General features: G+C 35.5%; 2 protein-coding genes across 2 annotated transcripts; both read left to right on the top strand.

Annotated features, from left to right (window-relative positions):
* Positions 1–8,227: 8,227 nt before the first annotated feature.
* LOC139862187 (cysteine-rich receptor-like protein kinase 10) lies at positions 8,228–13,194 on the top strand. The gene is made up of 7 exons (XM_071850745.1): positions 8,228–9,109; positions 10,900–11,049; positions 11,182–11,309; positions 11,403–11,613; positions 11,747–11,984; positions 12,441–12,591; positions 12,685–13,194. Exons 1-7 carry the CDS (start codon positions 8,281–8,283, stop codon positions 13,057–13,059), a joined length of 2,082 nt encoding a protein of 693 aa, XP_071706846.1. The 5' UTR covers positions 8,228–8,280; the 3' UTR covers positions 13,060–13,194.
* A 4,653-nt stretch (positions 13,195–17,847) lies between these two features.
* Positions 17,848–18,429, top strand: LOC139864491 (uncharacterized). Its single transcript, XM_071853076.1, has one exon. The coding sequence runs from the start codon at positions 17,848–17,850 to the stop codon at positions 18,427–18,429; it is 582 nt and encodes a 193-aa protein (XP_071709177.1).
* Positions 18,430–27,596: the final 9,167 nt, after the last annotated feature.

Raw genomic sequence — 27,596 nt, 5'->3', positions numbered from 1 at the left:
TAGCCAGATCCGAGTAGCCCAAGATGAAGCTCTCAAGGAGGAAAATATATCTCATGAACTCCTGAACATTCTCGTCTCTATATTCGAGGTTAAGGAGACTGGACTTCGGTATATTGCCGGAAGGATTTGGGTACCTCTTTATGGAGATCTACGAAACCTTATACTAGATGAAGCCCACAAGTTGAGATATTCTATTCATCCCGGAGCAGGCAAAATGTACCACGATCTTAAGGAACATTATTGGTGGCCTAACCTTAAGAAGGACGTTGCAACTTACGTTGGTAAGTGTTTGACTTGCTCGAAAGTTAAGGCCGAGCATCAGAGGCCCTCTGGATTACTTCAACAACCGGAAATCCCGCAATGGAAGTGGGAAAGGATAACAATGGATTTCATTACGAAGTTACCAAAGACGGTGGGCGGATACGATACCATCTGGGTTATTGTTGACCGCCTTACCAAATATGCACACTTTTTAGCTATGAAGGAAACGGATACGATGGAAAGACTCACTCAACTATACATAAAAGAGGTTGTATCTCGTCATGGTGTACCTTTATCGATCATCTCAGATCGCGATCCCCGTTTTGCTTCCAGATTTTGGCGTTCTTTACAAGAAGCCATGAGAACTCGTCTCGACATGAGTACTGCGTATCATCCACATACCGACGGGCAAAGCGAGCGCACGATTCAGACTTTAGAAGACATGTTGTGTGCATGTGTCATTGATTTTGGAAAGGCCTGGGAAAGGCATTTGCCGCTAGCCGAATTCTCTTACAACAACAATTATCATTCGAGTATTAATGCCGCACCTTTTGAAGCGTTGTATGGCCGCAAGTGCCTTTCTCCTATTTGTTGGGCCGAAGTAGGTGAAACACAAATCACTGGACCCGAGATAGTCCATGAAACCACTGAGAAGGTTTTCCAGATTCAAGCGAGACTCAAGACGGCCCGTGATCGTCAAAAGAGTTATGCCGACCTAAAACGTAAAGACTTTGAATTCAACGTGGGTGACCGTGTAATGTTGAAGGTCGCACCTTGGAAAGGTGTGATCCGTTTTGGAAAACTTGGGAAGCTCAACCCGCGATACATTGGTCCTTTTGAAATCTTGGAGCGTGTTGGACCCGTTGCTTACCGTTTGGATCTTCCAACTCAATTGAGCTCCGTTCATCCTACCTGTCATGTATCGAATTTGAAGAAGTGTCTTGATGAACTGAAACATGTCATACCACTGGAAGAACTTACAATTGATGATAAACTCCACTTCGTGGAAGAGCCTGTTGAAATTATGGACCGTGAGGTCAAAACTTTGAAACACAACAAGATTCCGATCGTCTGAGTACGATGGAATGCCAAACGAGGACCTGAGTTTACCTGGGAACGAGAGGATCAAATGATGCAGAAGTATCCTCACCTTTTCCCGACTCCTCCATCTACCTCAGCTTAAAATTTCGGGACGAAATTTTCTTTAACAGGTGGGTAATGTAACGACCCTGGATTTTCCAACGTTTAATTAATAATATTTATTATTAATACTTACGCATTAATAAATGTATTTTTATACGTCTACTTGTTATCGTACTTGACTTTACATGCCCGATTTGTCTTTATGACACACGTACTTTACACGAATAATATTTTCGAATATTATTTACATTCATGATTATTTATTATTAATCATTTTAATTAACTAAGGTTACTAGTTAATTACTTGGGCTTATTTATTTAATTAATTGTTACATGCTAAAGACTTGGGCTTTTATTAATGGATACATGTTAATGGACTTGGAAGCCCACCCTACTTCTCTTGATGGACTACTAGGAGCCCAACATTATTTTAATGGCTCATTAATACATAAGCAAGATTAATTAAGTGAAAGGAATCTAGTTACTAGTATGTTTACACCTTGTTCCAACACCATTTTGCTTTATTACCATACTAAGCTATCACCTTCTCCCCATGTATGAAAGTAGAAGCTTGACCTTCCTTTTTGGGCACCCTTGAGCCGTCCACTTTAGGTGGGTAATAGGGTGGTTTCATTTTCCTTTTTGTTACTTATTCACTTGTGTAAACCTCATTTCAAACACACACAATTTACTTGCTCTCATTTCCTTTCAACTTTTCTCTCAAATTGTGAGTTTCTTTCAAGACTTTTCTCTTCTTTTTCTTGTCTTAAAACCGTAGCCTAAACAAACATATCATCATCATTTGCTTGCTTTGTTAATTGATCTTTGATGTTGTTGTTTACTTACTAGTTATTAAGAATCAAACTCTCTAGTTTGTTCTTCATATCATCTTGTTCATACAAGAACATACAAGAACCTAAACTTTCTAGTTATGGTTCTACCCTTAATGTTTAAAGAAAGAAAGTTCATGAGTTGTAAAATCATTACTTGTATCCATGTTTGTAAACTTAAAGTTTACTTACTTAAAGATCAAAGCCTTGGCTTGAATATTTAAAGTATGAACAACCATGAACTTGTTACTTGTAAATTTAACTTATTTCTTCATTTTATATACTTTAAAGTTGAAATGTTGTTAATTTGGTCAAGTATTACTAGTTAATCTTGATCTCATATTTCTTGAAACTAAAAGTTAACTTTATAAGTTCAAGAACATGGAAGTATAACTTTCTAGTTATAACTTCATATACTTGTGTTGGATCTAAGTTTCTATAGCTTATGGTCTTCTAATTTTGTTGTAAACAAGGGCTTATGAGCTTACATACACTTTACAAGATAAGAATCTAAGTTTCATAACTTATGGTTTCATTAAAGTAAAGATTCAAGTGTTATGACTTAGGATTTAACTTAGTAACTTTAGATCTAGACTTTTGGGTCTTGGATCTTCAAGATCTAACTAAGAACTATGTTCTACAACTTAAGATCTTGATTATTTAGTTTACTTTCAAGTTTGTAGCTTAATATTACTTTTAGAGTTCATGTATGTGTCGGATCTAAGATCGTGATGTAACTTTGGTTCATCAAACTACTTGAAACACTTAATTGAGTTGTCCTACTTATATTAGACTTACACTTGTGTTATGATGGTCAAAACTTGGTAAAAATGATGCAAACACGTCAACGAGTTGTACACTTGAAGCTATATGCATCAAGGATGAGAACGGTGATGAGCATCGAGCACCAAGAACCCACCGGAACACTAAACCTACTGTTTTTGGGTCTGATCAGAATACCTGGGCTACTGTAAAGTTGATTTTAAATTATCTCTATTCAAGTAGATAATTTTTCGTTTAAGACTCGTCTTAATCCGAGTTACGGTTTAGGATCTATGGCCCTCCGAACGTCACTATGTCCTTTTAACGTTGTGCTGAAAATTCTGACCTACTCGCACTTAAACCGTCGCCACGGTCAAACGAAGACGAGTTTGGTTCTGGAATTTTTACAGAAACTAAAGGACTCATATACGGAGCCATGGCCACTGGTACCACCTCAATTCAGTTTGTATAGAGTCCGTGGCGACTGATCGAAGTCAGCCTTTGTTTTAAACTCTTTTCTAGAATGAAACTTACTTTATACTTTTTTTGTTTGATGAAGAATGATGATGATACTTAAGACCTAATTTACATACATTTAAACCTATTGGGACGATTTACTGACTTAGTAACTTTTGACTTAGGTTGAGGACCTTTTGGACAACGTACTTGCTTACTTTTCCCGAGTCAACTTTAATACTACTTTACACTGTGAGTTATAGCATCCCTTTTTACTTTAACTATTTTGGGAACTGAGAATACATGCGCGTTTTATGTTTTACATACTAGGCACAAGTACTTAAACTTATTATATGTGTGGGTTATACAACGGCATAAACTTTCCCCTTAGCTCGGTAAGGTTTAGTCATTGGTCTTTGAACCGGTGAACGCGAATCTTAGATATGGATCCATAAGGTTTGACATCCCCACTCGGGCTAGTAGCGCTAGCATTTAACGGATGTTTAATACTTCGTAAACATACGCACTCGCCAAGTGTACCTTCAGGGGGTTATAAACGTTAAGTTAGTTACCAAGTGCCCACGGTTAAATATATACTTTACATACTGTTTTGAAACGCTCTTTGTAGCACTGAAATCTCGTGGCCTACCTTACATTACCGTTATACTTAAACTATAGCTCACCAACCTTTGTGTTGACGTTTTAAGCATGTTTTTCTCAGGTGCTTAAGGTTGCTTGCTTCCGCTGTTGTACTAGTCATGCCTTGTAGACTTCCGCTGTGCTTACTAGAGATGTCACCGCATGAAATATTTTATCTTGCATTCAAACATTATTATTTTTGAAACGATGTATTTGTAACGACCTACGGGTCACGTACTATTATTTGCTTGCTGTTCGTAGAAGCATACTTTTGGTTGTTAAACATTCGACGTTGGTTAAAACGTCACCTTTATTCATGAATGCAAACTTGTTTTGAAACAACATATAGTGTTTGACCTTGTAATGATCCTGTTGTTGATGAATCGTACACGATGGTTTTGTACGGTGCATCACAATAGCCGTGAATAACGGCTCCTACACGTGGCTCAATAATCGCGTGACACGTCTTTTTGACGTTTTTTTCGTCAGAAACCCAACTGACGCCCCAAACTAATGAAAACTGACGCCTCGTTAAATTTCGTCAGTTTGGCCAACTAGACTAACGGATGGGGACTAACACTGCGATGGGAGTGGTATTATATATGGAAGATGATCCTGCCACACTGATTTTTAGTCCATCCACACCATTTATTATAAATTCCCTAATATACCCTTTTACAAAGTAAAGAAAAAGTTATAAAAAAAATGGTAATGAAATATTCCCCATATTTCTTCTTTTTCTCAGATTATCTTCGATATCTTTTAAACTCAACCACCAGCATTAATATAAGGACATGAGATAAGAACAATTTATTGTATAAAACTTGTCATGAATAATATGAATTGTAATAAATATATATGTATAAATGGAAATTGTTGAGTTTATTAATTGAATTTGTATATTAATTTTGAAAAGTTTGAGTGTATTAATTGAGGCTTAGCTTATGCCTTTAGGGCATGAGTTAGCCAATCCCAACTTATATATATATATATATATATATATATATGTATATGTTCTTTTAAACATTCTTAAGCCGGTCAACAATTTCTTTACAAATTATTACTCCGTATTATTGTTCTTAGTTTGGGTAGATAGTGATGACTTGGACAAAACTAATTGGGTTTAAATATTCAATTGCAAATTCACGAATAGCAAATTGTGTTTATTTGTTAGGAGTGTTGCTCCGCTTCCATTGATGTCTTACTCTTCAAACTTTTATTATCTTTCTCCTTAATTACATATCCCACCAACACAACTTTCATTATCCTCCTGTCAATTTAAAAGAACCCAAATAAATTTTTGGCGGTTTTGCTGTGGGTGGTGTGTGGCGGTGCCGGCACTTCGTTATCGAATTCCTTTAAAATTTAGTGCTTTAAAATTTAGTGCAGTAAGTTTGTAAAAAGATTTTAAATTTCATGGTGGTGATGGGGATTTTCAACCCTCAATCAATTAAGAGAAAATTCAGATTTAAAATTTGGGGGGTTTAGCTTTAGGAAAGAGAGAAATAAGTGACACGGGTTATACGTGTATTTTCTTTTTTTTTTTTTTTTTTTTTTTTTTGTGTTTTTGGCTAAAATAACGATAACATTAAAACAAGTCTTTTCATCAGTAGATGAAAAAGACGAACAAAAGAACGATCGATCCAAAAACAAAGCAAGGCTCGGCAGCAGAAAACGATCCCTAACACTAAACAAGGAAACAAAAGCTAACTAAACCCGAGCCTTGAGCAACCGGATTCTAACTCGAACCCGAAAATACACTACAAACAAAATCCAATACAATACCCTAAAGCCAACCAAATAAACGAACCCTTTAAAAACAAAACTAAACGGCACCGCTCTACGCGACAACCGCTTTACCTTTCCTAGTCTTTATGACCGGCTTTACAACCACACCGCCAACCTTCAAACGTGTAATATTCTTGCCTGACCGATTTTCGATCGCACGGGTTATACGTGCCTGTGGATTGTGTAATTTTATTTATTAAAACATTTTAGTATTCACTACTTCGTATTACTTCAAGGGTATAAGTGTATAACCGTCGCTTAACATATATTGATGTGTATGGACAAAAAATATATGTGGAAGGATCAACTCCTATTATATATAATTAAAAATGAGTTTACTATGACTTTGGAAACAATCAAGGACTTTAATAGGCACTTACGTCCTTTTCATTTATAGAAATTTAAATGTAATTACTTATTAGCTTGTTGAACATGCCAGTTTGATGATTATTCAATATCCATAACAATTATAATAAATTAAATTAAATTACATTTCATCAAAATATCATCTATATCTATATCTATTTATATAGTCATATAAAACTCTAAAATAATCATGTCATCATTAAGCTAATTACACTTTACTTTTTATAATGATGATGTCATAATTATATATTAATTTAATTAAAAAATAATACGAAATCTTTTATAAAAAGAAATATTAATCTCTCCTAAATTGTAATTTTAATTTTCTAAAAAAATTTAAAAGACATTTATTATTACTAATAATTATTATTATTGTTAAAAATATAAATATAAATACTCAACTTTGAGCGAACTTTATTATTATTATTATTTACTTTTAATATAGTAATTATAATTATAATTAAAATTATTAATATTCAAATATGGATTCTTTTTACGAAATTAATTACGTTACACATGTATGCTAAAATACATGTCTCTATATATTTGTAAAAACAACGACAAGTTTCTTAGTCAAACAGGTCATTAAAATAACTGAGTTTAGCATTTACATTCACTTAATACTTAAAACATGTTATTAAATTATTTAGTTTAGATAAACCCGTAATTTTGCGGGTTATTTCACTACTAGTTCAATTTTACACTTCAAATTAAGAGCTGCAAAGATAACCGGAAGTCAATCTTTATATCTGATTTTATAACTAACTAGTGGGGACCATCGACCATGGAATTGAAATGGACACAACTCGAGTTAGGGTCCCATATTACTCTAGACTTGGTCAAAAGAGATTTTCAAAATGATTTAAAAGGAATTAATAGTCAAAAACAAATTTTTTATTTTTATTTTTTTTCTTCTGCTTAAAGCAAGAGTAATACTCCGTAAATACTTTTTTGCTCGTGTTTGTGAATTTAAGGGTTAGCAAAAAATCGTATTAATCAAACCGAAATCATAATAACCAATAAAATCGCACCAAATTAACCAAATCAAATGAATAACTGCGATTTTGATTAACACTTTTGAATTAACCGCACTTTGTGAGTCGGTTATGGAAATAATAGGTACCCGCGCCGAATTAACCGCACACACACCATTTAATATTTTATATATGATCATTTTTATGAAAGATGGTCAAAATGTTAAAATATTAAACCTTGTAGATCAATGTGTAACATGATTTTGAATTTTAAGTTAGGAAAAGTTAAGCATACACATAAATTATACCAAATGGAAACACAATAATGAAAGACACTTTGATCTATGACTCTCCGATGGAGGGAGAATATAATTTGAAGTAAAGTTTATTTATTAAGGACGTGAACTTATGTTTTGTTTAATTATTTATGGTCTTTTACATCAATTTGAAGTGTAAAATCGACATTGATCTTACCTTTATTTTTTATTAGAAACATGAGACAATGACCTAGTCTCATATTAAAATGTTACTTATGTAGTACAGAAACAAACTTATTAAATTAATTTTTTCCGTAAATAGTTAACCAAATTAACCGTTTTATAATTAACCAATTTAATCATATTAACCAAACCGCTTTTAACCGTACTCAATGGTTAAAAAAAAAATTAGTTAACCGCAATAATGGTTATGGGTGTGATTTTGGCCTAAAACCGCCCCAACCCGCACCATGCTCACCCCGCATTGAATTGGAGATAAATTTAAAAAAAAATAACATTTTATAACTTGTTTGAATAATATTTTATTCCTCTTTTTCTTCTCAATATTCACGGTGAGAATGTTTGAAGAAATAATGTCCTATCTATTGATTATTGTGTAAGGAGAAACGTGAGGTAGTGGAATAATATGGACCATATATGAACTTATCGGGTCATTTACTCCTCTATAGTTGTTCATAAACTCTTTTTGAACAAGTAAACTGTCTGAACTAGTATCCATATATGACCCAACTCTTTTAATTCCTTGCCATCTCCTCCTCTTTTTTTTTTTTTCCAAACAAAAACATGTTAATCCTCTTCAAAAAACTTCCCATCTTGTTCTCTTTAATATTCATAATTTTCATCACTACCGCCAGCCTAGCTCAACCGCCCGATTTTCTTTCGTATTTCTGTGACAATGCATCAAACTACACCACAAACAGCATATTCGAAAGAAATCTAGACACCGCGTTATCCACCCTCCCAACAACCAACTCCGGCCTAGGTTTCTTCAACACATCAGTAGGCCTAGGGACCAATACAGTCAACTCTATAGCGCTTTGTCGAGGTGATGTCAACCTAGATATATGTCAAAGTTGTCTCAATGACTCCATTATTAAATTGCGGCAAGTTTGTCCTAACCAAAAGGAAGGAATAGGGTACTACGACTACTGTATGTTAAAATACTCAAACCAAACTATACTTGGACAAACGGGAATTAGGTTTTATGTGTTTTTGGCTAACACCCAAAACGCGAGTGATATTAATCAGTTCAATGGGTATCTTGCACCATTGTTGAGTGATTTGAGGAAACAAGCAGCAGCTGGTGGTCCGTTAAGGAAGTATGCAAGTAATAGTACAAGAGGGTTAGGTGTGTCTAATATTTATGCGCTTGAACAGTGTACCCCAGATTTATCAGAAACACAATGCAATAGTTGTTTGGAAGATTTAGTTAATAAGATAGGAGACTTTTTTAATGGAAGAATTGGTGGGAGAATATTTGTACCTATGTGTAATGTGAGGTATGAAACGTATGAGTTTTATAATCAGAGTAGTGATATGTTCATCCCACCACCTCCGCCACCAAATTTACCGACATCTCCGCCGAATCAACAACCGTCAACACCACCAACAGGTATGTACTGTGATCTTCTTCTCAACTACACCGGGCATCGGTCGGGTCAGGTCCAAAAGGTGTCGAAGCCAAATGGGTCAGATTTTTTAATGGACCCAAAGGGGTTGGGTCGGACCCAGTTTCTCTTTCACCCTCGATTGAATTTCGAGTTCTGATTATGGCACGTATTTTTCATCCTCGTTTCAAATTCTTGTTCTGATTAGGGTTTTGATCTTGAGTTTTGTGCGTATGAGGCGTGTTAGGGTATATGTTATTAGAGCATATCGGACTATTAGCAGAGGCGAAACTATTTGAGGGGCTAGGGGCATCCGCCCCCTGGATTTTTTTCAGTGTAAAAATTTTGAGTTTTTCGACTTTGCCCCGGTGAATTTTTTTTTTCCTCCAAAACTTTCAAATTTTGCCCCAAAACCTTTCTAACTTTTGCCCCAAAACCTTCAACTTTTGCCCCAAAACCTTCAACATTTACCCAAAAATCTTCAACTTTTGCCTAAAAACCTTCATAATTTGCCTAAAAACCTCAATTTTGTGTCCTAAAACCTCCGTATTTTGTCCAAAATTGCTACCGTTTTAATATTTTTTTTTTTACCCCGATGAAAAAAATTCTAATTCCGCCACTGCGTATTAGCATATAGGGTTTCTATATTACTATCCGTCTAGTTTTTGTTTGACCTCTTTTGGACCCAACCGGGTTTGGGAAGTACGTGCTGATTTAATTAGATATTGAGTTTTTTAAATATATTTGGACCTAAACAGGCTTGTACTAAAATGAAAAGGACCCAGGTGGGTTTAGGAAGGACCGGACCTAAACACACTCATTTATTTAATATTCACTATAATAGATTAATAGTCTGTCCTAGAACTTGATTACTTGAACTCGCAACTTAAAAATTGATGTGTTACCTCGATACTGCTAAGCGAATTGTCTTCGTCAAATTAGTTAACTTTGACAGTTCAGAATCACAAACGACGCCTTTGACATACGCACTTCCGTCATTATCAATTTTAAAGACTATTGATTTTTCAAATATGGAAATGTAGTTGGTGTGTCTTTATATGCATTCAATATTCTGGTTGTTGAATGGAGATAAACGCGTGGTAACGTAGACAGATGATTCAACTTCAGATAAGAATAAGATAAGAATAAGATAAGAATAATAATAAAAATAAAAATTCGTATAAAGTGTATTTTAGTAATCACTTTTAGAGAAAGTAAATAAGTATATTAATTGTTGTTTTTATATTTAATTTTAAATTTTAATTTTTGAATTATGATATGATGAAAATTGTGAAAAAATTCAGTCATTTAATAATAGTCGTTAGATTTTTTCCAATTCAGATGCACAACTAGATTTTTTTTAATTATTTTTTTTTTTTGAAAAATCATTGTTTCATTGATTAGTGTACTAATTTTTTTTATTTTGGAACATCGGAATTTTATAAAACAAACAAATTTTTTTAATTATTATTAGAGTATGATTTTTTTATTTAAACAATTCAATTCGCTATAGTGATTAAGCTACTTTTTTGAGAAAAAAAAAAAAGAAAAACTTAAAACTTCTTTAACCAATTGAAAAAGGAGTTAATATTTCCACTTTTATTTTTGATAAATACACTATCTTTATGTACAGTATTAACTAATTGTACAGTACAGTTGGTTAATACATAAATGTAGTAGAATTATCAATAATGAAAGCGGATCGATCATTGTCCTTTTACTTATGTCTTAGGTATGTAGAAATTTGATATTAATATTAGTCTCATTTACGGTGTTAAGTTTTATTTTTTTGCAGGCAAAAGCAACAATGCTACACTAATAGTTATAATAGTAGTCGTTAGTGTGATAGTTGTGGCCATTTTAATTGTTTCATTTTGTATCCTTATGAGATTACGGAACAAGAAAAAGCATACGTTACTACCACCGCCCCTTGAAAGCAGTCAAAGTAAGTACTAAATCCTCGAGAAAAATCAAACATTAATGGTTTATCTATAGAAATATAGACATGTTATCACAAGAAGTCATTTTTCGAAACACTAGATAAAAGACTTTTAACCCAAAGTTATTTACCTTCTAGGTGAAACAACTATGGATATTGGCACCGTTGAATCATTGCAATATAACTTCAGTACAATAAAAACAGCAACAAATGACTTCTCTGAAGAGAATAAGCTTGGACGTGGTGGATTTGGAGCAGTTTACAAAGTATAAACCAAACAATAGTTATATACATAAATCTTGTAATATGATGTTGATATTTATTAAATGTTGATATTTACTATCTTGCCATATAAATAGGGTAAGCTTGGTGATGGACACGAGATAGCTGTAAAGAGGTTAGCAAGGGATTCAGGGCAAGGTGACGTAGAATTCAAGAATGAGGTTTTGCTTGTTGCAAAGCTTCAACATCGTAATTTGGTTAGGTTGCTTGGTTTCAGCATTGAAGGAAGCGAACGACTTCTCATTTATGAGTACTTGCCTAATGCCAGTCTTGATCAATTTATTTTTGGTATGTTCTTTAGTTTTGTTTATCAAACTTACAATACCAGATGGAACAATATGATGCTCGTATAATATGAAGCTTTTGTTTTATTGAATAGTGTTACTAATTCAGAAACTATGATATATTGTTCATGATGTAGATCCAGTTAAACGTACACTTCTTGATTGGGAAAAGCGATACAACATTATTAAAGGCATTGCTAAGGGACTCTTATACTTACATGAAGATTCTCGTCTAAGGATAATTCATCGTGATATGAAGGCAAGTAATGTGTTGTTAGATACGGAAATGAACCCCAAAATTGCGGATTTTGGCATGGCAAGATTGTTTAAACCAGAAGAAACTCAAGGTGACACAAGCCGAATTGTTGGAACCTAGTAAGTACATTTCTTTTAGATGAACTTTAAAATAAGGGTTAATGAGTATCCTTGATGAAGACCTACAATACTCCATGTGACACAATATTTGTCACTTGTTTTTCATTAACAAAGAAAGAAAACACAAAATTCATTTCTTAAATATGACTCGTTATCGCTACCTGTTCTTCAATATGATCAGTCAAAAGCATGGAAATTTAGTAAATACCACTAGGGGTAAAAATGATCCATTTTTCGAGCCGCATAAAAGTTACCTCAATTTGAAAAGGCATTGTATACGCCTTTTACAGTCCTTTGAAATTTAGGATTATCATGCAACTTTTTAGTCGTAAAATTTGTGATTTTTTTATTACGTAGAAATTTGGATTGTGATCAAACAACTTTTTAGTAGTAAATTTGTGATTGCTTTTCATTACGTAACTGTCTGATTATGGTCCATTCTATCCCCTGTTACAGTGGTTATATGGCACCAGAATATGCCATGCATGGCCAATTTTCTGTGAAGTCAGACGTCTTTAGCTATGGAGTGCTAGTTCTCGAGATGGTAACAGGTCAAAAGAATCAATCTTTTCGAAATGGTGAAAATGTCGAAGACCTACTTAGCTTCGTAAGTTTGCACCCTTTCCACCAACGAAATCATGTATTTAGTTAGAAATTAAGTGCACAAATCCTAATAAATATATTTGTTTATTTATATCAGGCATGGAAAGGCTGGCGGAATGGGACTGCCTCAGATATGATCGATTCGACATTGAAGACAGGTTCTGGTTCATTGCGTGACATCATACGAAGTATCCACATTGGGCTATTATGTGTTCAAGAAAATGTTGTTGATAGGCCAACCATGGCTTCTGTGGTTCTTATGCTTAATAGTTTGTCTATCACGCTTCCAGTACCATCAGAACCTGCATTTTTCATGCGTAGTAGCATTAATCCTGAAATGCCACTCCTATACGACTACAGTTCTTCAACGGGGAGTGCTAGTTTTGAAAAACAAAAATTGTCAAAATCAAAATCAAGGTCATCTCAAATGTCCGTAAATGAACTTTCAGTATCTGATTTTGTTCCTAGATAAGTACTTCAAATGTACTCGATGATACTCGTATAATTCTTGGATTCATATTGGAATCTGTATTTTATTTTGTAAAGGTCAAACATGCATTAGTTAAATGTACTATTTATTTCGTTATACATGTAAGTTTTTACGTTTTGATTTGTTTTAAATTTTAATTATAATTTATAAATTTAAGTTTTTTGTTTTTTTATATATTAACAGACAGGGGCGACCTATGTAGGGGCAGAGGGGGCACCTGCCTCCAGTGAATTTACAATTTTTATTGCAAACTTTTTTGGTTTTTCGATTTTGCCTCGGGTGAAATTTTTTTTTACTCCAAACCCTTCATATTTTGTTTCAAAACATTCATATTTTGCCCTAAAACCTTCATATTTTGCCCATAAATCTTCAAATTTTCCTCAAAAAATTCTATATTTTGCTCCAAAAACCTCCATGTTTTGCCAAAAAAAATCCCTACATTTTAAAAAAAAATTAGCCCCCCGTGAAAAAAAAATTCTGGGTCCGCCACTGTTAACAGATCTCTGTTATTAGAAGCAAGTGTTGTTAATTGAAATTGAATGTGTTGATTGATAACACTGAATTGATATTTGATATTACAATTACACCGAGTGTGTTAAAAACTGAAATTGAAACTGAATGTGTTGATTTATATTGACTGAACTGATAAACTGAATCGGTATATCTTGAATTGATTACAAAGCTTTACAATTATACCTCTGATAGCAAAGTGATAATCACAGTAAGGAGCCTATCTCTATCATTGTAAGCTAGTAGTTGATGGTTGTGAAGGTTAACAGGTCTGCTTTTCCCTTCTTTGTTTGTTTCATTCTAACAGAGTGCTCCATTTTTATAATAATAATTGAAGCCCAAAATGATAAGCCCAGCCCAAAACAGTTGTGCTGCCAAATAAGACTCGCTGCGGCAAAAAGACTCATGCTCCTCATTCTCGCGCAAGAATCTTTTGTCTTTACATAAATTCATCGCTTCAATATTAAATCCAATAAGGCAAGGAAGCTGTAGATTTTTCACAACTCCAAGTACTACATTAACTCATTTTCTCAAGTATCCGTTTAATTAATTTAGGGTTCTACATATGTTATGCTAAAAATATGAGATATAATGTTAAATCGTGTACATTTAGACTTCTAGTTGCTTCATCTTATAATTGTAACAACAATTGTTATTTAGTGTTCGATTTTTCAAATTGTTTTGTTTTTTCAATTGAAATTAAGGATGACAATAGATCGGATATGGATCGGTTGATGCCATATCCACATTCATATTCATCTAATTTTTGTTCATGTATATTCATATTCATATCCGTTTAGTTTTTATTTCATCCATCCATATCCATATCCAATGGATTAAGCGAGTTAATGAATACAATAAATTATTACTCCAAGTATAGAATATAACAAATGTATTGTATAATCTGCATTTTGGTTTATCACACATGTTCTGATTACATTTTATCGCCGAGTATGACTTCAATTGAATAATATATGTATGATTACAATTGAATAAAATGCATTACAATATAAGTATAAATATATGATTAAACCAATCTAAATGTGTAACCTTTAATATTAATAGTAACAATTCAATGATTGTAACTTTTATAATCCTTGTTTTTGTTAGTAACTTTAAAATTTATAGGTTATATGTATGTGTATATCGATATGTAGATTTATATTCATATCCGACCCATAAAATATTTATATCATTCATATCTATATCCATTAATTGTTCATTTAGATCATCCATCATGGATGGAACCTCCATTGCAATCCTTTATTGAAATTGCTTACGATGATGGTTCTTAGTTTGGTTTCATGGCATATAAGAGTTGTAACATTTGCTTATAAAGTTGCATATTTAAAAAGATCACCGATTGGTGTTTCTTTGAAAACATTTGAGATAAGATTGGTTTTATAACGTCGAAAATGTTACTATGAAAAATTATTTGCTTTTGTGATGACTGCCTATGGTGTTGATTTATGCAACTTTTGTTTTTTTAGAAAGAACTTTCTTTCATGTTATGATTTTATCCTATATCATTGATAATATATCGATAATTGTGGATATAAACAAGTTTCCTTGTTTCCATCATCACTATAGTATAGTCGGCAATACCAATCAATCTTTGATCTTTTCGGGCATTATGATAATGCCCGAGAAGATCGAAGATTTGTGAACTTGATTGCTATTATTGATCTTGCTATAGTGATGGAGGAAACAATGATACATCTATCTTATCATTTGGTTTAGCGGTTATTGAAGCTAGCATTGGTTTTTCCCGTTGCAACTACAATGATTGAGATATGTTTTTAGCGATGATATTGTAAGGTTGAATTTGCGCAATCGTTTTGGGGAGGAGTTTTCGAATGATTTGTGCATTAGAAAGAGAAGCCCTCTCTAATGTTAACGATGAAGATGTAATTTAACAGTTCCAAATGTGGTTGACTAATATCTCCACCATAGTTTTTAGTTGAAACCTGAAGATGCCTGGTTAATCTACTACTTTAACTTATAAGTGACGATTGTCTATCAGTTTGCGATTAACACATGTTTCATGCATTTCTTGAGGCTACTCTGAGGGTAGCTTCTCTGTAACAATAATGATAAATTTCCCAGAGGTCAAAGTAGCAGTATGCTATAGAACAAACTAGTTTTCGAACCCTCGCTTCGCGCCGAGAGTTCGGTTTTCAATGTATTTTATTGCGTTTAATTTGTAAAATTATTTTGTGGTTAACGATGATGTCGTTGAAGTGCAACTCGAGTCGAACTAAAAGGTGTAACCCGTCAAAGATTTAAATGTTATTTTAAAGTAACAATATATGTGTATCTCCGCGTTTCGCTATGTGATTGTTGACTTTTAAAAATTTAACTCAATTAAGCCGTTATCTTATATTAACACTTCATATGATTTAAGAGTAGAAGATTTACTGAGATATATCCAAAAAATAACTAAATAATTAAAAAAAAATAATAAAACCCATATGTGTTGGTTGTTAATAGATAAAAATAGTTACGGAGCCTGCGAGTGAAAAATCAACGTGTATGAAAAGTACCACAAATATTTAGCGTTTTTTAAAAAGAATTCGTTTTGCGTATTGACATTGTGTTTGTAAAATTATTTCTAGTTTAACGATGGTGCCGGAAAAATTTAACTCGTTACGAGCGAGAAGATATGACCCGTTGAATATTTGGGTGGAGTTTATTTAAGATTTTTTTTTTATGAAAATGTTGATTTGACACTTTACCCCCTGTATGAGGGGGGGGGGGGGGATTTTAACTTTTGAACAAAGTATGTGGGCTTTTTTGGTGAAATGGAATTTAGTAAAAAGAAGTCAAAATGATGAAAATGCCCCTGATGCTATTCATCATTTTTGTCTAATACTTAATATAATATAGTAATAACTAGGTTTTGAGCCCGTGCGATGCACGACTACTCAAAAAACTGTTATATATTGATTTTGACAAGTGATATGATATATGCGCCTGCTGATTTCGATAACTACATATTAATAACAAAACAGATACGGATTACGGACGGAAGGCACATTTAGACTAAAATGAATCATTTAGAAACAATCAATAACAAAAATTAATTGAAATAAAAGGAAGTTAAAATCAACCCATTAAACATGACTGATTTGTATCAATAATTATCATTATTTAATATGCCTTTGATCATTAGCGTTTTTTCATAACTTGTTAATTATCATTAATTCTAATAATTTATTATTAAAATCATAAATTCTGTTAATTGTACATGTGTAATTTCCACTTGTCATGAGATGCTACAAATATGGAGCTAATGACAACTAAGCTAATTTAATCTCTATTTTATATAAGTATATAGATTGGAAATAGCTGTTCGACTAGGTTGTAAAAGTGGCTGTCTTCCCATGATATATTTAGGTCTCCCGGTGGGTTTAAAAATGAACAAACTAAATGATTGGAAACCGGTTGACGAAAAATTTAGTAAAAGATTCGCGGGTTGGAAGTCAAAGTCAATGTCGTTTGGTGGAAGATTAACCCTAATTAAATCGGTCCTCTCAAGCTTACCGTTGTACTACTGATCGCTTTTTCGAGCCCCGACGTGTGTCATCAACCTACTTGAGAGTTCACGCCGTAAGTTCTTTTGGGGCGGATCGGGGGATAATAACAAAATGGTTTGGGTCAAATGGGAGGACATTCTTGTTCCTTATGGGGCGGGAGGCCGGGGGGGGGGGGGGGGGGGTTTAAATATCGGGTCTGTAAGAGCAAAAAATTTGTCACTCCTTAGCAAGTGGTGGTGGCGTTTCCGGGTGGAAAATGAGGCTTTTTGGGTAAAAATCTTCAAAAGCATTTATGGGCGGGAGGGGGGTTTGGGTTCTTCGTCCAACTTTAATTCGGGTTCTATTTGGTCTTCAATCTTAAATGTCGGTTTTGTTTTATCTTCTTTGGGTTTATCTTTTAATCACTCCTTTGTGAAAGTGATTGGAAAAGGCAGGAATACACTTTTTTGGTTGGATTGTTGGCTTGGTGATCACAGGTTAAAAGATGTCTTTCCTAGACTGTTTCAACTTGAATCGGATAAAGAGGCTTACGTGGGGTGATCGGGTATGTAAAGGTGACTCGGATCTTTCGTTTGCTTGGCAATGGAATAGGCCGATTTTTGGTAGAGGTCAAGACGATCTGCTGCAGCTTCAAAACCTGCTGCGGACAGCTCGTTTCGGGCCCAAAGAATAGGACTGCTGGAGTTGGGAGTGGGATGGTAGCGGGTCTTTCAAAAGTTGCGTAATGACTGAGCTTCTCGATGAAAAGATTTTACATAATTCTTTCCGTGATCATGAGACAATTCGTAATAAGCTTGTACCTAAGAAGATTGAAATATTTGCGTGGAGATCGGCTCGAAAAAGAATTCCAACTCGAGTTGCACTTGATAAAAAGTCCATCGATCTTGATTCGATTAGATGTCCTTTATGTGATGACGATCTTGAAACTATTGAGCATACTTTTATCTTCTGCAAGTTCGCTTCAGAGATTTGGTCAAAGGTGTTCAATTGGTGGAAAGTGAACAATATAACTTATCTTTCTGTTGATGAAATCTTTAGAGATACTAATCCATATGCGGGGTCAAGCTACATCGGGAAAGTGTGGCAAGCGGTAAAATGGGTGACTTGTTACTTAATTTGGAAAAACCGCAATGCTAAAGTCTTCGGTAAAACCTCAACCTCAAGCTCGATGTTAATCAATGAAATCCAATGCAAAAGCTATGAGTGGTTCAAGGCGAGATCAAAGAAATATAATTTCGATTCGCACATTTGGCTTACGGATCCCAGCTCGTGTTGTATTACTTCAACAAGGGTAGGAGTGGGCTAATGTTTTAACTCTTCAGTTCAATTCGGCCAATAGTTCTTTTAGAGTGGTAAATTGATTGTAATTAGTTAATGTGTAGATATGACGTGCGGTCTTGTGCATATTGGTTGTAATCGCTTTCTGTATCTTTATTCAATTTAATACAATTTTGCTGCTTTTCAAAAAAAAAAAAAAAAAAAAAAAAAAAAAAAAGATTGTATGTGATCTTGTCTCTTGCCTAATTACTTTTTAGTGACTTTTCTAAAGTATTTTTGTTGACTTTGAAAGTTTAAGATATTTTCTCTCTCAACGATTTGATCATCGGTTGTTGACTTTGAACTGAGTTGTTCACAGGACTTGTTTGTTGATGTTAAGCTCGAGTTAGGGTCTGTTTGGATGAAAGTAGCTGGAGTTGGAGCTTGTAGCTGGAGCTGGAGCTTATGAGATATAGCTGGAGCTGGAGCTTATGAGATAGAGCTGGTAGCTGGAGCTGATTATTTTTTATAAGTGTTTGGTAAACTAGCTGGAGCTTATTTTCCAGTTCATAAGCTCTACTTTTTTTCATAAGTTACTAAAAGTAGCTTATTTTTTCAGAGCTTATGATTTTCATAAGCTCTACTTTTTTTCTCTACCAAACGAAGCTTATGACTTGGAGCTTATTAAAATCATAAGCTCAAACTCCTATAAGCTCTCATAAGCTCCAACAAGCTCGTCACCCAAACACATCCTTAATCTGGCATGGTATTGAAAAAATTACTCGTAAATAATTACATAGGCCCACAATTTAGCGTAGTTGGAATTAGGCATGTGCAACTAATCATAAAGCCCATAATTTGTACTTTTATTACTAGTGATAGGGTGTAATGAGTGTTTTTGTGGGGTATAGTTTGTAATGATATGTGTGATGAGATAATTGGTCCCACATTTTTTATTTTCTTTTTCATTTTTGTTTGAGTTTTTTTTACTTGTTTCATTTTTATAGAAATAATACATATATAATAATAATTTAAATCAATAAAAACACACTTAAACTAATAAATATTAAACGATTACAATTTATAAAAATCCTAAAAAAGAAAAATTACAATACTTAAAAAATCCTAATACAATTACTTTATTAAATTTTTAGAAATCAAAACGTATGTTAATAATAAAATATAACAATTACTCGTCGTCGCTTGAAAGCTCGATATAATCTTGGTATCGTTCGGCCATCTTTTTCTTGAACTTTAAAGCCGATTTCCTTTCTTTCGGGTCGACAATCTCTTCAAGATTAAGTTTAAATAATTTGATAACTTTCATTGTCGATCTCATTCGTTCTTCCTCAACTATAGCATCGATAGTCATGTTTCGTGTCTCCAACTCCTTGTCTTTTTTCTCACCCATATTATCCTACTACTAATAACAAGTGTGATTTTTCTCTTCCTATTGGTCCACATGTCTTCTTCCCTCTCACAAACGTTACTGTTCACCATTTACACACACCACTTTTCACATAGTTTGGCTTTTAAGTAAAAAAAAAAAAAAAATTGGGCGGAGATGTAGCATGTGAAGGTAAACAAAAGTACAAAACCCATCAACATACTTCAACCACCAACAACATCTTCACACACCACCAACACCATTGATATGTTCGTCTCTCTCTCCAAACTTCAACCACCATCCTTCTTGATCCCTTATCCTACTACTAATAACAAGTGTGATTTTTCTCTTCCTATTGGTCCACGTGTCTTCTTCCCTCTCACAAACGTTACTGTTCACCATTTACACACACCACTTTTCACATAGTTTGGCCTTTTAAGTTAAAAAAAAAAAAATTTGGGCGGAGATGTAGCGTGTGTGAAACAACCCAACCCGTATTCCATACGATAAATTTTTTTTTTATAATACACATTTATGCGCCAATTAAATATGTAAACCATTCCACGAGTTCCATTTAAACGTACAACGATTTAAATGTTTACAAAAGGCACGAAAGCCATTAATTAAGTTCAATACAAGTTTGACCCCCTAAAATGATAGTTTATAATTCAAACGACACTCGAGCATGGTTTGGGACTAAACTACCCAAAACGTCAGGCCAACTTCAAAAGTTATCCCAAAAGCATCCCTGTCAACACAAACGGGAGACAACTAATCCAACCATATGCCATTACCCTTGTCCAAGCCGGAACCTATAAAATGGTAAACAACGAGAGGGTAAGCAATGCTTAGTGAGTGCAACAATTATACATACACATATATAACCTATCCATTTGCATTCACAATACCAAATACCTCATACGAACTTGTAACTCAAATAGCATGTGAACATAAACATAACACCAATAAGTCGTACATTATCACGCCACTTCGTTAGCATATACTCAACTCAACATGTATATATAATATGCTAAACAAATCAACAATCTCAATATGGTTAACCAATAACGCTATGGTGCTACCGGCTCGTGGTTCACGCCATACGCTCGAGTCATACTCTTTTATAGTGCTACCGGCTCGTGGTTCACACTCGATGCTACCGGCTCGTGGTTCACATCTTAGTTTATAGTGTTACCGGTTCGTGGTTCACACTCGATGCTACCGGCTCGTGGTTCACATCTTAGTTTATAGTGCTACCGGCTCGTGGTTCACACTCGATGCTACCGGCTCGTGGTTCACATCCCATCCCACACATGTTATGGCACTACCGGCACGTGGTTCATACCATAACATTCACAAATAAACACGCCATATACATGAACGCATAATTATTCCACTCACCTTGTCACAAGGATGATGATTTAGCACTTCCGAGCTTCAACGCAATGTACCTAAATCATTAGGTGCACATTCAATTTCACAACTAGTGGGATTAACCACAATACTCCCACTTGAGCATTTAATGACCCAAATTGCATTAAATGACTCAACTACTCACAACCGCCCATACATGGCCAAGACTCGACTTTAATCACTAAGACTAGTGAATTAAAGTCTATTAACTTCAATTAACACAAAACTTAGGGTAATCCATACCCATTTCATCCCATTAGGTCAACTAGTACATTTTGACCCATTTTATCTCACTTAAACTCACAATCAAGTCAAACTTACCCATTAACCCTTCTTTCATAAATATTAAAGTGCATTAGTGACTAACAACACCAATTGACACTTACAATCTTAAATCACAAGGCCAAAACCCTAGATTGTGGCTATTAGGGTTTCATTACAACAACATAACCCAAACTCACCCATTTTACCACCAAATGGGTCTCACAAATCTCTAGTACCCCAAACCCTAGTCATTAACCAATTAAAACTCAAAACTTAGAGTTAGAACTTACCGAGATTATCAACGCGTAGCTAGAGACACAAGGAACAACTTTAAATCTCGCTCCAAAGATCAACCCTCAATCCTTCACTCTCCAATCTTACTTTTGATTCAAATGGGTTTTAAGTTTTGGGAGAGAAAATGGAGAGAAAAGAGAAAAAGAAATGAATTAAATGGATATGTGGTGGAGATTTAATGCTTCCATCAGATCCACATGTCAATTTACCAATTTGCCCCTCAAAGTCATTTAATTGGAGCTAAAACCGGAATCTGTCCAGCAGATTTGCCTCGGCGCGGCCCAAAACGCGGCGCGACATATCGAAGGAAAATGAACCCTTCTTAACCCAACTTCTGATCCAGAATTGCTTTATGTGTCGCGACGCGACCCTGTTTGTCGCGGCGCGTCATTAGCCGTCACCTGGACACCTCGACAACCTTAAACGAATTTTGATTTTTATTTGATTCGCACACTTAAAACCCGCTTCCTACATTCGCCTAAACTTCAACAATAGTCTCATAAGACTTAACGCTATCAAAGCCCATGTATACACTTGTAGACGCACACATTATCAAGTAAATATATATACATATCTACTCATTTATCTATACAATTACGCATAATCTAGCGAGTTACAACGTACAAATGATTAAGTATGTACCTTTCGATACGTACGGGAAAACGGGGTGTTACAACTCTCCCCCACTTGAATCGGAGCGCGTCCTCGCGATCCAAGCCGCATGACAAGAAGGAAGATAAACCAACATGAATTCTTCGGGCTCCCAAGTAAACTCGGAACCTTTACTACGACGCCATTGAACTTTAAAAGTTCTAACCTCTTTACGTCTCAACCTTTTGACCTTCTCATCAAGTATGGCAATCGGTTCCTCGATATACTCTAACTTATTATTTAGCTCAATCTCGTCTAATGGTACCCAAGATGAATCATCCGCAAGACACTTACGGAGGTGGGAAACATGAAATGTATTATGGATCTCCGCAAGCTCTTCGGGTAATTCCAAGCGATACGCGACTTCACCAACACGAGCTAAAACCTTAAATGGTCCAATTGTAATAGACTGAAACCCGGGCTAGTTGTAAGTTGCCTATTTTGCCCTTAGGGTTTATGCTTAGTCTTAAGTGCTTTTATTTTAATTATTTTATTAGTGTTTTACTATAATTGTGTTGTGACCAGTTTGTGACAAGGGTCCCAGAACAGGTTTTTTTATTTAATTTGGACCTCGTTTGGGCTACCTAATCTTGTGCGAAAGATTTTAGATAACTGGTAAATACCCGTGTGTGATGGGGTATTATTTTTTAACACATAAGAGTGTAATATCTGGATGTTTCCATCCATTTCACCTAATTTCCCAAAACTAGAACGTACCTAAACTCTTTCACTCTCAAAACCCTAATCAAATCCAAGTAAGAAATTAGATCAAGTAGCTTAAGTGACTAATTTCTTGTATCCTTGTGATCATCTAATCAGGTTTGTTTACTTGAATCCTTGCTTTGATTCTTGATTAAATGAGTTTTTGTGTTCTTGAATAAAAGTGTGATTTTAAGCTTGAATCTTCATTTTTGGTGTTTGTTATGCTTAATTGATGTTAGAAATAGGTTGTATATATGTTTAGTAGCTTCCATGTGCTTAAAAACGGATCAAAAACACTCAAAAATCGAGTTTTGGGCGAAAAAATCACGAAATCAGCGAATGTGTTCGAACCAGTTGCTACAGTATTTTGCTACAGTACCGAGTTGCTACAGTGCCCGAGTTGCTACAATGCCTGAGGTGCTACAGTGTCACTATTTGCTACAGTACCGAGTTGCTACAGTGTCGCTATTTGCTACAGTGTTCGGTATTTGCTACAGTGTCACTATTTGGTACAGTACCCGAGTTGCTACAGTACCGATTTGCTACAGTGTCGCTATTGCTACAGTACCGAGTTGCTACAGTACCACTATTTGCTACAGTACCTTTTATGAAATTGAAACGGGCGTAACTTTCAAAACGTAACTCCGTTTTTGATGAATAAACTATCGTTGGAATCGTAATAAAGAATACTTTTTAATGGTGAACTTTTAAGAAACTAGATCAAACTGTTTTTGAGCCGAAAAAGGAGTTTTAGTGTGTATGTCGTGTTTTGCACGCACCTGTATGCCATTATTGAGTGGAGTCATGATGTAGACTCATAAAATTATAAATATATGGTGTTATGACCTAGTTAATCGTATGAAATGATTATATTATTTATTGGATATGTATATTAACTTTGTTTGTGTTGTTCTCAGGTTATAAGGACAAGGAGGAAGCTCAGAAATAATAACTGAGCAGTTGCTGGTAATTGGTGAGTGGGTCTATCTACGGATAGAGTTTAAGTAGCATATCATGCTACTGTGGTTGACTCTTTTACCATGCATAGTGTAGGAATTGCTATGATAGAATAATATCGTTTGCCTGATGTTGTATGTGAATTATGTGTACACTGTGTGAATGACACCAGTCGGGCCTAGGGAGACTGGGGACTCGAGACCGTGCCTAGGAGAGGTTAGAGTCCGTATGAGGTCAACCGTGCCTAGGGGAGGTTGGGTCCATAGGCTACTGATTGTGGAGTATAGTGTGAATGATGCATCCCCTGCATCTGGATAACTATACTGTGAATTGAGTAGCAGGGACTATCGGTAGACTCAGGCCCAATCAGCTGAGAGTCGTGTGCTCGTACAAGCTGCCGATCCTCGTATTGTCTTATTGTATGCTAGTTGGTAGTTAGCAAGTGTTGTTGTTAGTATATAGCTTGTGTGTGGCTTAAGCTATATCTGTTAGATAGATTTCATTCACTTAGCGGTGCGCTAATCCCCCACATGTTTCCTCCTTTTGCAGGTTTAGGTACTGCTAGTCGGGATGGGTGCTGTTGCAGAAGACATGTTTGACAACCCAACTCTGATGTGGTCTTTTGTATAAATAATGTTTTGTGATAACGTAACACCGTTGTGTAAACTTAAACTTAATTACTCAGATTAATGTAATGACGCGACTTATAGTGTGTTTGTTAATAAAGTCTTCCGCTGTGTTTAAAAAAAAAAATTGCCGGTGTTACAAGTTGGTATCAGAGCATGGTTTGGCAGCAAATACGTGCGCGTATTTTGTTCCCAAACCCTGAGGCAAGTCAAACATGTCTGTGGGAGTGGGGGCTAAGTGAAAATAGGATATACGTGTGTTAGTTGTGATTGAACTAACTGTTATCCACTAAGCTTTTGTGTGAGCTGTTTTGTAGCACAGGTATGGCTGATAGAAACGCAACTGGCCCATCTAACCCCGGAACATTCAGAGCACCAGAAGAAGGTGTTGAGTCAGATGATGATCAGAGTAGTTACATCCTTCAGTTAGAAAGCAAGCTAAAAGAGGCCGAGGACAAAATTAATGAGCTTGAATTGGCGAGGCATTCTGGAAATGATGATACACCACCTGGATTCCCAACCGCGCAATCCCAAACGATACCTAATGTGCCCCAGAACCAGTTTCAGAATCAAATAACTAACCAATATTATATGCCACCACAAAACACCTTTACTTACCAAAATCCCATGATGATGAATCCATACCAAATGCAAATGTTCCATCAACCTTACATGCAACCACCCAAAAGATGTACGTATAAGAACTTCCGTGATTGCAAACCCTCCGAGTTCTCTGGAAGTACTGATCTGACTGTAACTCTCAATTGTTGCGAGAAGTTGAAAGGGTATTTGAAGCGTGTCAGTGTGAACCCGAGCTGAAGGTAACATATGCTAGTAGACTGTTGAAAGGTAGGGCTATGATTTGGTGGGATTCTTTGATTTCTAGTATATCAAAAGAGCAAGTGAGTATGATCACATGGGAGCAGTTTCATGGGAAGGTGTGTGAACAATATTGTAATCCATTTGATATGAACCGAATCAAGACTGAGTTTCTTGAAATGAAGATGACACCTCAAATGACGATCGATGAGGTAGTAGAGAAGTTTATGGATAAACTGAGGTTTGTACAACAATGGGTGCCAGACGAAGCGTCTCATATCCAGCATTTTGTTAATATCATTCTGCCTGAGTACAGAACTTTTGTTAGAACAGCTACATCATTGTCTCAAGCTGTTGTGATGGCTAAGATGGTAGAAAGTGATGTTCAGGCTGCCAGAAACAGAATGTTTGGTAATGTGCTACAACAAGGTGTATCTGGTCAATCAGGATCTAAATTCAAGAAGTCTAGTGGGTTTAAATCGAAGGGTAAAAGTGGTCAGAGTAGTACTGGATCTGGATCAGGTAAAGGGAATTGGTGTCACACGTGTCGATCTTCTCACAGTGGTCAGTGTTCTGAGGCTATAAGAAAATGCTTAAAGTGTGGTGTTGTTGGGCATGAGTCTTCAGCATGCCCGTATCCGAATAGTGTGTGTTGGAGTTGTCACAAACTAGGGCATCGTGCAATTAGTTGTCCGTCGAAGAGTGGTAGTTCCGGGGCAGGGTCAGGGGCGCGTTCAGCATCAGCTGGAGGGTCAACTGCCTCGAGTGGGCAGAAGAGGAAGAACTCTCCAACAGTAGAGGCTAGAGCTTTTCAGATGTCGGTGGAAAATGCTGTGGCAACCGATGAAGTAATCACCGGTATGTTTCTAATCAACTCAATACCTGCTCGCGTATTGTTTGATTGTGGTGCCAATAGGTGTTTTATGTCCCTAGATTTCTGTGCTAAGTTGAATTTACCAGCTACTATGTTACCCAAGCCGGTTAGTGTAGATGTAGCTGATGGTAAGACCACACCCGTCACAACCTATGTGACTGGGGTTTGTATAGAGATCGAAGGGAAGTCTTTCCCGGTGACTTGTTTAGTGTTACCTATTCCTAGGTTTGATGTAGTACTAGGAATGGATTGGTTGAGCTCGCTTAGGGCTAATATTAAGTGTGATAGGAAAATGATTACCTTTCGTTCGACCGATGGAACCCGTGTTGTGGCCCGAGGGGAGCGGGGAGGGTATAATTTTCTGTTGATAACCATTATGAAAGAGAAAAAGTCGATGGCAAAGGGTTGTGAATCATTTCTTGCATATGTGATTGATGCAAAGAAAAAAAAGAAAACAGTGGCCGATATTCCGATAGTATCAGAATTTCCCGAAGTGTTCCCAGATGAGTTACCAGGTCTGCCGCCGGTAAGGGAAGTTGAATATAAGATTGAATTGGTTCCTGGAACAACTCCAGTTGCAAAAGCTCCATACCGATTAGCGCCGTCTGAAATCCGTGAAATGATGTCACAGATTCAAGAACTATTAGATCGTGGGTTTATCCGACCGAGTTCTTCACCGTGGGGTGCTCCGGTATTGTTTGTTAAAAAGAAAGATGGGTCAATGCGTATGTGTATTGATTATCGTGAATTGAACAAAAGAACAGTGAAGAATAAGTATCCGTTACCTCGAATAGACGATTTGTTCGATCAGTTACAGGGTGCTTCATCTTTTCTAAGATAGACTTACGATCCGGATATCATCAGGTTCGTGTTGCAGAATCAGATATACCGAAAACAGCGTTCAGAACAAGGTATGGTCATTATGAATTTCTTGTCATGCCGTTTGGGTTGACGAATGTGCCAGCAATCTTCATGGATCTAATGAATAGAGTGTGTCGCCCGTTCTTAGATAAGTTTGTGATTGTGTTTATAGATGATATACTAGTGTATTCAAAGACCGAAAGTGAACATGCTGAACATCAGAGACAGGTTTTGAACATGTTGAAACGTGAACAACTATTTGCAAAATTTTCAAAGTGTGAATTTTGGTTACGTGAAGTGCAGTTTTTGGGTCATGTGATTTGTGCCGAAGGTATAAAAGTTGATCCGACAAAGATAGAAGCGGTAAT

This window comes from Rutidosis leptorrhynchoides, chromosome 8, assembly GCF_046630445.1.
Source record: "Rutidosis leptorrhynchoides isolate AG116_Rl617_1_P2 chromosome 8, CSIRO_AGI_Rlap_v1, whole genome shotgun sequence".
Taxonomy (NCBI): domain Eukaryota; kingdom Viridiplantae; phylum Streptophyta; class Magnoliopsida; order Asterales; family Asteraceae; genus Rutidosis; species Rutidosis leptorrhynchoides.
The sequence above is the reverse complement of the archived record's forward strand: the minus strand, read 5'-3'. Positions and strand labels throughout refer to the sequence as shown.

Bases quoted from the DNA above. Each gene is read 5' to 3' on its own strand.
- LOC139862187 (XM_071850745.1), top strand. From the start codon at position 8,281: ATGTTAATCCTCTTCAAAAAACTTCCCATCTTGTTCTCTTTAATATTC. The intron at 11,614-11,746 runs GTATGTTCTTTA...TTCATGATGTAG, and splicing joins TCTTGATCAATTTATTTTTG to ATCCAGTTAAACGTACACTT. The intron at 12,592-12,684 runs GTAAGTTTGCAC...TATTTATATCAG, and splicing joins TCGAAGACCTACTTAGCTTC to GCATGGAAAGGCTGGCGGAA.
- LOC139864491 (XM_071853076.1), top strand. From the start codon at position 17,848: ATGACTGAGCTTCTCGATGAAAAGATTTTACATAATTCTTTCCGTGAT.